The following is an 11,362-nucleotide window of genomic DNA, read 5'->3' on the forward strand; positions in this document are numbered from 1 at the left end:
TCTGTACCTTCACCAAAAAAATTTTAAGGGTTTGCAGATAAAAAAATTTATGGAAAACTCCGAACATATGGCATTGGCATGCTCAATAGCGAGACTCCGCACGTGGTTGAGGTGTCTGGATTTTACAAAGCAATACAGCAACACTGGAAAGGTACAGAAAGCCACAAAAACTACTCCCAAGAGAAAAAGTATCTTACACTATGAATCTCAAAGGGCTCAGCTGGCTTCATTTCTTAAAAATAATGTGAGGGGTAAGACAATTACAACACACAAATCCCCTCACAGGGAGGAACTACTGGTTATGAGAGGCCTCTTTAATCTAGCACAGAAAACCTAACAAACCAGTTGTTGGAACCTAAAGGCAAACTGAAAGCAAGGCACCTTTCCCTCCCACACACTCCTTTCTAGTTTGTTTTTAATTAAAAAGCACCAGCAGTAGTGGATCTTCCTATCTTCAGATCAAGTCTGGCTGCTCTTTCTTACTGTTGCACCTAAGTTAATTGTGTATTATTAGTACATACAACTTGAGACTCTCTCAAATGCCTAGAATATACAGGAAATCAAACTAGATGGATTTGTCTTTATATTAAGGATATGAAACTCCAGGCTTCATCAGGTCACCAAGTTCACAAGAAGGCTGAGGGAACACATGAGAATGGGAGAGAAACATGGGGATTCAGGAGTTTCAGCTGCCCTCAGAATTAATGGCAAATGAATTTTAAAAAAAAACCAAAAACAAAACTTACAAATTACAGTTAGGATGCTTTTTACATTTCTTGTCAAGATTTCAACTTTTTTTTTTTTCAGAACATAAGAGACTGAAGTTGTAACAAAAGTTAAACTCTCTCTGATCACTTGGATTTACAAACTGTCCTCATTAGATATATTTTTTTTAGTTCACTTCTTCCACAATGACAGAATATGTATATACAGCATTCAGTGTAAAAATGAAACTCGGGGTTAGAGAAACCACAGAGTGGAAAAGACTTTGGAAAACACACACAGTTTAGGTGAGACAGTCTAGCTGCTGCAAGTAATATGAGACACAGCTCACAGGAGAGTTTGGGGTTGGGGTATTATTTTCTATGAGGATTTTGTCAATAAATGGGACAAGAGATGGCTGGGGATTGGAAAAGGGATTGTTTGGTACTCCTCAGGCACTGGTTTGAAGGAGGCAGACACGGGAAGATGTTCCTAAGGGTTAGGACATTAAATTGGACAGTTTAAATTCTGAGTAAAAACTACTATTCAGACTTCTGAAAAAGCCACTGAGTTAATCCTGTGGTATTAAAATTATTCAGTGATTGTGAAAAGAAATCCAAAGGAACACTATGCACCAGAAGAGCCTTTTCTTTCTCAGTAAGCTACATTATCTGGGCACTGGATATAACCCTGCCCCCATAACAAACTGCCTGAGACACAGATGGTAATCATGTCTGGGCAGTATCAAAATCCCAAAGCTGAAAAACAAAAACCAAAACCCCAAAGGCTTTGCTTTCTCTGCTTACTTCAATAGGAAATGAGTAAAACAAACCACTCCCTTGTGCAAATCCTCATCCTCCTAGCCTGTTACACATACCTGCTCTCACAGACACTCAACTCGGGCAAAGGCTAACAAGAGGTTTGTCCCAGACAAGCCTTTTTCTTACAATTTGCATCTTTATTCTAATTGCTGTGATACAACAGCATCAACTTCTAATCATCTGCCTTAATACATGCACGTGCTTCATGTGGACACCACAGCCAAAATTCAGAGCAGGTCACAGACATGTAAAGCTTGTTCATGCTGCATATGTGAAGATCTGTCTGAACAGCTGTTCTGTTATCCGCCATAACTGGTTTGCAGGTCAAGGCAAGTCACTGCATGCATCGGCCCAGGCCATCCAACACCAATATATGTTCACCAAACCTCAAGTCTGTTCTCAAAGTCCCCTACGAACACTGAGCAGAATTCCTCCTGTTTCCTCTTCCCATTATATTAGCACAGTTTTTAGGCCAAAGCAAGATTTAATGTGGTCTAAGTGATCTGACACTCCATGGTAGTGTAGGAATGTCAGGGATAACAGCATACCATTTCTGCCTCCAGCAGACAGTAGTACAACCCTGAGGGAACACACAACAACTTTAAACACATCAGCAACTTCATGCCAGAGTAATAAAGACTGAAGTAAAGCACCAAGACACTGGTTTTTCTTTGTCTGAATACATATATTGCATAGGTGATTTTTTTTTTTTGGCACCATACAGACCAGACCATGCATTTTGCTTTTCCTTTACAGAAACAACAAAACACGTTGATTTCTTGGAGACAAGAGAAACAGGTCTTACTCCAAAGAGCTCATGTCAGATGGGGCATTTAAAACCATTCAAATCACAGTGAGATGAGACTCTGCAGGTAAATTCAGCAATATGCTTTCCAGAGCAAGGGTCTCTCCCTTTGGTTTTACTTGCTAAGCCTTATCCCGGCTTACATCTGCCAGTCTACCTCCTGAACATCACATTAGTCTTCACAAACAAGCAATATAGCCAGGACAACCCCAGCTTACTCTCGGTTTCTCCCTTTCAATCATCGTAAGATTTTCTGACTGCAGAGAGCAAGTTAACTGCTACAGAAAACTTTAAATAAATTCCCCACAAAACAAAACAAAAAAACCCCAAAAAAACAAAACAAAACCAGACCTTTAACCTGAGAGATGCAGACTTCAATCTGTTTGCTGGATGGTGGGCCTATTGCTTCATTGCTAATTTAAAGACTCTTCTGCAGCTTCAGCATGTCCAAATCTCTTGCCACTGCTTATCCTTGTGATTCAATTCTCTGACTGACTGTCTCCAGTACCCTAGCATTTTGTGGAAAGCTTTCTCTTACAACTCTGACCCAAGAATGAGCAGTCATGAGCAGTCACTCAGGCAATCAGTCTTTTTCTAGCTGCAGGCTATCTTCTATCTTTCCAGAGCTGGTAGAATACCTCACCAATACCGCATATTACTGTTAAATCATCAGCTATACCGATGGTTTTACCTGTGAAATCACAGGTTAGATTTTATACCATTTTCTTAAGGCATTTATGTAGCAACAACCAACAAAAATTCTATGAAAAAATAATATACCCTCCGCATTACTTCTCTTTATTCATGGTTCAGACAGGGATCATTAGTTTCAAGAAAAAAATCAGTGGAAACAAGGCAAAGCCTCTAGTAAATGTTTTGATGTAAAACCACCCCAATCCCCACTCCCTATAACCAAAAGCCGCATCTTAAAACATGGAATAGATGAATGTGTTTGAAAGTTCATGGTGCAAAACAGAGGGGGATGGCAAAACCTCCTCAGATTAGTCAAAAATACAGCCATCCCACTCTACGTGTGAACACAGTCATCTCCCTTCCCCTTTTCCTCTCTGCTTCCATCCATTCTGCAACAAAATCAATATATAAAGAACAGCAGCAGCAGCTTTATGATAGGCAATCATCCTTTTTGACATCAGTTTGTGATAAGATCGTTGATTCTCCATCTTTAAATTACATCATAGCTGTGTAAAATATGCAGTGATATCCAAAATGTGAAATCTTCACATCCGCTGTCGATACCTCAGCAAGATCCAGACTGCTGCCACAGCAAGCGCCAGGCCTGGCACAAGAATGGTGGCTAGAGGAAGCCCACCTGATTCTCCATCGCCTTGATGACCCACAGGGCCATTTTGTGGCTGCAACTACAAGAAAAAAAGAAGTATTTGTGTCAGAGCCTATCACAGGAAAGCCCCCAGTTCTCTGTCAGGTTCAAGGGATTTGTAAAAGATGTGCGAGACAGTTTCTCCAGGTACCTGTACACTCCACAGAACAGAAAGGACAGTTAGAACGGCTTTGGATGGACTCAGCTTTACCGCAGAGTACCCAGTTGCTACCAGGCACCCTCATGTTTCTCTGTCACTTTGTAAACCAGGACTCTTAACAGCAGAAGCAATGACACACACATCAGTCATCCCTTGACGCACTTCCCACCACACCATTTCCTAGTGTCTTTACCAGGAAAAGGGCATCGCTAATTATCTCCAATTTTCTTACCTGCCCTGTACACTGGTCCAGATTTACTCCTTTACTAAGGGAGTATAAAAGGGGCCTCAAACCCACCTCTCCTCACCAGCATGCTTCAGGCTGATCAGTATTTCCTTTGTCAACTTCAATGCTATCCCGGGATGTTCAAATTACAATGGATTATGGATTCCTCTCTTTCTATATCCAAAATGGTCCAGTATATTTAAGCTATAGCAGACAACATGTCACAGAATCATACAACAATTTAGGTTGGAAAAGACCTTTAAGATCATACAGTCCAATCATTAGCCCAGCACTGCCAAGTTCACCACTAAACCATGCCCTTAAGTGCCACACCGACACATCTTTTAAATGCCTCCAGGGATGGTGACTCAACCACTCCCCTGGGCAGCCTGTTTCAGTGTTTGACAACCCCTTCTGTGTAGAAATTTTTCCTAATACCTAATCTAAACCTCCTCTGGTGCATCTTAAGGCCATCCTATTGCCTGTTACTTGGGAGAAGAGACTGATCCCCACCTTGCTACAGCCTCCTTTCAGGTAGTTGTAGAGAGCAGTACAGTCGCCCCTCAGCCTTCTTTTCTCCAGGCTAAACAACCCCAGTTCCCTCAGCTGCTGCTCATATGACTTCTGCTCCAGACCCTTCACCAGCTTTATTGTTCTTCTTGGGACACACTCCAGCACCTCAATGTCTTTCTTGTAGTGGTGGGTTGCACACACATCTCAACACTAACACGAGTGATGACCTCTGACGCAACAGGGGAGTTTTGTCTCGAGTAAGATTCTAGCCTCTGAAACAAAATTGGAGAACCTGAGATTCTGTCTTCACAAACAAACCTTTGCCTCACAAGGGAGATCTGTGAGAAAACACAATACACTCCAACAAAACAAAGACCTAGGGACTTCTTCAAACTCACCCCTTCTCTGATACTGTTACAAACAGTTAATGCATGGATGATTACACCTGTGGTCAACTAGACAAGGCCATAGTTCAAACAAAACCTTTATCTATTATTCACAACGAACACCTGGACATGGTATTTTTCTGCCTCATGAAACAGAGAATTATCAATCATAAAAAACAGTCTAAACTGAGACAGAAATAATCCTAAGAAACAGGTAAAACATACCCTGCGCTGAATTTTCAGAGACACGTCACAGCCTGCATTCTTGAACAGTTCCACAGCATCCTTGTGCCGCAAATTCTTCAAGTCTCTGCCGTTGACCTAGTAAAAAAGGAAAAGGAGAATCAGTTGCTGAAGGGCAAAAAGCAGATTTTTTGATGATGCAAGCTAACATAGGAAGGAGATAAGAAACTTCCTCTTTCACAAAATTCTGCATTTGGGGCATGATACTAAAATCAGCAAGATCCATATTCATCCATTCATATTATAGATGTATTTTTATATGTTGAGAGATAGCATGAGAAACTCCAAGCCAAAACACAGAGGTACTGAAAAAAACTACCTAGAAGCAAAACCAGAATATAAGACGACAGTTGCGTCATTAGCAATTTCTTATGTTGTTGCTTTACTGGAAACAAATCAAAGGTATAAATCTCACAGCTAATGAAATTGAAAGAGCAGCCACAGCAAAATTATTATTATGAGTTTCTTTCCCACACTGTTCCCTCTACTGGTCTATCTTTGAAACCTTTCTGTTTGAAAGATTGGTGTAAACATACATTTAAAAGCATACTGATGTAACAAAATAAAGACTTACATATATATATATAGGCATCTACTTTGAAAGTGTTAGGATTTTTTGTAATTTAATATCTTAGGATAGAAGGTTTTATAACCTACTTGATTTCATTCACTAACTGATGATATTCATCCTAATTTTTCTTTTTCAACCCCATTACCCCTGATTGTATGCCCTGAGATCACATCCAATGCCTCCCTTCTCTTGATATTTAGACTCCCCAAACAGAAGTATGTAACTATTAAACTGCCAAGAAAAGATCGGATAATGTTCTCCATTTAACTTGGTATCGTTTTCTGGATCAATAATAGGCTCCAACTACTGCAAGGCACTTTATAGAGGCTAAAAAGATTACATGTGTAACATAATAAGCAAGTATAAAATAAAATTAAAAGATCATGTATCACACTAGGAGACATAACTTCACTCACGAATTTGTAAAGCATATTGTCTTTTATGATTGCCAACTGTCTAAAGAATCAGTGGGACTGAACCTCAATCACTTTAAAAATTCTTTCTAAAAGGAGAAGCAGCCTCTATTATTCCCAGTATGCTGAAATGAAGAGTTTTATGACCTTCAGAAGTTTTAGAGCCTAAAAATCCCCCTGAGCAAAAGAATCAGCAGTAATCACAGCCTATCAGTCAAAAAATGGAAACTTAGAGGTAGAAAACCTGGAAGTTTATTTCCACATGTGTAAATGATGATTCACTGTGAGCAAGAGAAGAAACAGTGGATTCTAAAACCTGGAAGTTTATTTCCATGTGTGTAAATGACGATCCGTTGTGAGCAAGAGAGGGACCAACGGATTCTAAAACCTTAGGCAGGAAAGTCGCAGAGGAAATACAGACACATCACCAAGGAGTGCTTCTGAGACAGATCAAGAAGGCAGAAGAGATGGGTCCACGTGTAGAGGCACTCATCTCCTTAGTGCTCAAAGCTCTCCCCAAAGCACCAAATTAGCTCCTTCATGGAATTTGCTCAGCATCATCTAACTGCATGCATCACATGCCTCCTCTCTGTGCACTGCAATGGCAAACCCGCATCACATCACTGATCACAGCGTTTCAAGAACACATAGGGTGACAGAAGAAAAGGCTTACCGCTAAAATTTTATCTCCTTCTTGTAACCGGCCATCAAGGTAAGCTGCCCCATCCTTTTTGATCCAGCTGACATAGATGCTGCTGTCATTGGAAATGTACGGCTTATCTGTCCCACCAACAATGTTGAAGCCCAGGCCTACGGTAAGCCAAAGAGAAAGCTGATAAGAAAAAGCTCAAAGCTTCACACTTCCTTGCTGTTGTTGGGGACTGTACCTTCCCACATTGTCTTATTTTCTCTACGATACTAAAACTCCCAGCACACAAATCTGCATCATCCTTTCCAGCCATCACTGTCTAGCAAAGTTATTCTCATGAAACTGGTCTTGAAAGCAGAGAAGAGACACTGAATGCCTGAGGGCCCACATGCTTTATTCCATAAAGCATCCATGAGCCATTTTCAGGTGGGCGTTGGGAAATGCATTTCTAAGACGACAACTGAGCCCTCAGCAGGAATGGAATATGTCTCTTCAGCACAGCATGAAAGCAAAGCATTCTCCATTTCACAGGAGGCTACAGTAAATCATTACCTTTGAGCAACAAGAAATCATGCCCAACAAGCATTTCATGATCTGGGAAACAGAGTTAGGAAAGGCAAGGAGCATTAGACCCTGTCTACAGATGAGGAGACGGGCAAGCAGAGCTGTGCTACCAGCTCGAGGGCACCTAGAACTCAGAAGGCTCCCCTTCCACATCTCAGGAGTTGAAACTGGCACCTCAAAAGAATAAGGTTAGCTTAGATGCAACTACTTCAAATTGTATGTAATCACTTTGTCCTGTTTCAGGAATTTAAAACACGTCAGGAAATAAAGACAAAGTTCTCAGATTTAAAGCAAAACAAAATGGAACACACATACATTAAACAAAACTGATGTTCACTTTGTATTTTTGTTATGTTTCGTATTGTTCTTTAAAGTAAGCTTTGATTACAGATCTCTAGCTGGAACCAGCTGCTGGATGAAAGTGCAGTTAAAGATTAAGACTTCTTGTTTCACAGAAATCCCGAAGAACAAACTGAATTCAAAATCTGAAAAACGACAGGTTACAAAAGCACATTGCCCATGCACATGCAGCTAAGTTTCTCTGTAAATAATAAGTGACAAGGGTTGAGAAAGATTCCCTAAGAAGAGGCTTGCAATGAAAAAAGAGAAGTTGAGGGGGAAAAAAAATATATACAACCAAAGTAAATGGAAGAAGAAAAAACTTCTTTTTTTCCTGACATAAATTAGTCAGCCAAGACCTATTGTCAAGATCAGCTGAAGGCAAATTCTCCCCACATTCAGCCAGGCTGATTTATTTATTTTCTCTTTCTTTTCTACTTCCTCTCAAAGTTAGGATTAGAAAGTTTGAGAAGCAGAGTTGCAAATGAAAATAAAATCACCTTGTGCCTGCTGGGAAGCAGCATTTTAAATCAGTCATAGGAGATCAAAGGATGTATCAGATGAGTCACGCTATTTTAAGTGTGCATCTACAGCTGTGAAGTAAGGAAATATTAACGGCAAACTTGCTACACCTTTTTTCTTTTTTCTCCCCTTCCTGGCAGCTTCAGAGAAACAAGGAAGAAAACGGAAGCAGCAGCAGACTGAAGAAACACTGACATTTCAGCTATTCTATATCTATCCCAAGAAGGGACAGTTGTGCACAATAACACACCATTCAATAGGAATTAAAAAAAATAAATCCACAATCCTAAAAATTATTTGTCATGAAGCTAATGACCTGAGAACATGGAGAATGAATACTACAGAAAGTACAAGGTTTAATCACTTTTAAAAAGCCAGAAAGAAGGAATCAGGAGTTTCAGAACACACTGATTCTCTACATATAAAGAAAAAAACCCAAATATATATGACAGAAGTATACATTTTACAAGTTTTCATTCATGATTGGAAAAATGATTAAGTGTCTCAGTTTTCATCAGCAGAGGCAATATTAGATAGGAGCAGATATTTGTGACAAAAAGAGGCAGCAGTTCATGCCCGACCAATTTAAGTATTCACAGGGCTTCTTCACTCTGTCTTTCCTTTCCAGCACTTAAAACTTTCACTCTGACTAAAAATATCTTCCCTATCTTTCCTTGAGCTCTCTGCTATTCTCCTCTTTCCAGTTCATGCAGCCATAGAGACACAGCATAACCGCGAGAAAAGGAGCAAGGGGAAGAAGACGGCACATGGCGCTGCATCTCTTGTCTACAAGGGACCAGAAGTGGAACTGCAAAGCTTTAAAAGCAGGTGCTGGGCTAAACTTCTGACCTTCCCTGAGGCTGCAGACCTCCCTATGCCTCATCTACCCCCCTCCCCGAAACTTCAAAAAGTTCCTCCAAAAGACATTTTAAAAAAAAAAAATGATTGGCAGGATTAGGAAAAGAGAAAATTAATAATGTTACAAATTGAACCAATGAAGTTACTTAGTTTTCCATAAAACCACATTTTTCTGCCTAATTTCAGCCTAGTATCTCAGAAGGAAATTTGAGAGACATACACACAGTTTTGTCACTGTAAATGCATTCCCCCCGTTGGCAAACTTTTGCCAGAGATGTTTAGCAGACGACCCGTTGTAAGAAGTTGCAGTCAGAACTCCAATTACAGAGATTACGGGATCACACTGTGATTTACAGAAAACAGTGCTTTTTTCCTTCCACAGAAATAAATAATTGTTCACATGGCAGGACCTTCAAATCAAGTGACGTAGTTAGAAACCTAACTCTAAAAGTACACAGCCCACCTTAACGATGGGACAAATGCTGCTTATGGTAACAAGATTTAAACTGCCTTGGCTGCATTCAAGACCTGTCAACACTGCCCTTTCAACATCCGCTTCTACCTCCCTCACAATTTTAGGTTCCCAAAAGTATAGAAACAGCTTTCCCATAAAAACTGGCTTTCTTTAGCAAATACTTTTCACTGACAAGCATGGCTTCATTAGCTCGAGCTTGTGGTTGTGCAGGCAGGGCTAAGCAGCTTTCAGACCAGTGGCCGCTTTTAGGCAAGGGTGGCAGAGGGCTGCCTGCTGGGCTCACCCTTTCGGTTGTGATCGCTGGCACAAGGGCCAGGACAGACCCCAGCCCTGCACAGGAACTACCATCACCCCGGAGAAAGAAAAACGGTACACACACCAACAGTGTGGGTGCTGCGGGTTCCTGCAGGGCCCATGGAGCCAAGGGTTCCTGGGGGGCCCGTGGACCCAAGGCCGACTGGCAGCCGCACCCGGCAGCTGTACAGGCAGAAGGGCTGCCACGTTTTCTTTCGTGCTTGTTTTAATTAAAGAGAAGGCCTCGTGCACCAAAGTTCAGCTCCAGCTCCAAAACCTCGCTGGAGCCTGCGGTTCTTTGGAGCCAGGATTTTCCTCCAGAGCTGTAGATTTGGTGCTAACTTGCTGCGCTTCTGAAAGCGTGATTGGAATGGCATCAGAAATTCTGTAAGAATACAAGGGTGGACAGGTGTCTGCAGACTTCCACGAGCGCACATGCTGCTGTGACCGGGAAAGCGAAGCCAAAATAACACCACAGGGGCTGCCCTGCTCCCTCTCCCTCCCAGCCTGCACTCCCGCCACCCCGAAGCCCCTGACGCTGCCCCCAACAACTAGCACGAAGCTGACGGTACAGGGCACGGTCACTTTGAACCAATATCTTTCAAAACGCTCCCTAACGCTGGGTAACCCACACGGCTGAGGGCTGAGCACCTGCCACCTCACTGGAAAGCAGGAGATGGCAGCTCCGGGAAAGCCAAGAGCGAGCCGGCCCACCCCAGACACCGGCCGCTGCCGCTGCTCGTACCGGGGACAAAGCCGGGCCCAGCCGGCTCCCCTCACGCGGGACACGGGCTTTCCCCGCCACGGGCCACCGCCAAGGGCACGCCGTGGCCGGGAACCCCAGGGTTACCGCACCAGTGCCTGGGAGCGGGCACGGCCAGGACCGTCACGCCGCTGCCCAAGCGCCGCCGAGCCCCCCGGCCAGCCCCCACCATCGGGGCCGCGCAGGCCTCGGCGCGGCGGCCCCGGCCCGGAAGGGGCCAAGGGCCCGGCGCCGGGCGGCCGCCCCCGGCCTACCTGAGGGTCGGCGAGTGAGGCTGATGACCTGCTCGGAAAAGCCGCCGCCCGCCACGCTGCCGTTCATGCTGCGGCCTGAAGGTGAAGTCGGCTCCTGGGGCAGCCGCTGTCGTTTCCCCGGCTGCCACCGCCGCAGGGCCGTGCCGCGGAGCGCTGGGAGTTGTAGTCCGCGCCCGGCCGCGCCGCCCGGGGAGCGGGCCCGTCTGCCAGCGCGCGGCCCGGCTCGCCGCGAGCACCCGGGACGGGGGGGGGCGGCTGACGAGCGCTGGGGCCCAGCACCGGCCCCTGACCCCAGGGCTCGGCCCTAGCAGTCGGCCGGGATCCCCCAGCGGCCCTGCCCTCCGAAGCGGTGCCCGGACGCGTCCGGAGCGCGATACATACCCCGGGAGGAGGGCCCGGGAGCCGCAGGGGCCGACGGAGCCGGGCTGCTCCCTCGGACCCCTGAGGCCCTCAGCGATGGGCTCT

General features: G+C 44.1%; 1 protein-coding gene across 1 annotated transcript; it reads right to left on the bottom strand.

The window, feature by feature from the left end:
* Positions 1-2,168: 2,168 nt before the first annotated feature.
* Positions 2,169-11,031, bottom strand: SYNJ2BP (synaptojanin 2 binding protein). The gene is made up of 4 exons (XM_056347610.1): positions 10,898-11,031; positions 6,853-6,989; positions 5,178-5,273; positions 2,169-3,707 (listed from the first exon to the last, which is right to left on the bottom strand). Exons 1-4 carry the CDS (start codon positions 10,962-10,964, stop codon positions 3,567-3,569), a joined length of 441 nt encoding a protein of 146 aa, XP_056203585.1. The 5' UTR covers positions 10,965-11,031; the 3' UTR covers positions 2,169-3,566.
* Between the last annotated feature and the right edge of the window lie 331 nt (positions 11,032-11,362).

Source organism: Falco biarmicus, chromosome 7, assembly GCF_023638135.1.
Source record: "Falco biarmicus isolate bFalBia1 chromosome 7, bFalBia1.pri, whole genome shotgun sequence".
Classification (NCBI taxonomy): Eukaryota; Metazoa; Chordata; class Aves; order Falconiformes; family Falconidae; genus Falco; species Falco biarmicus.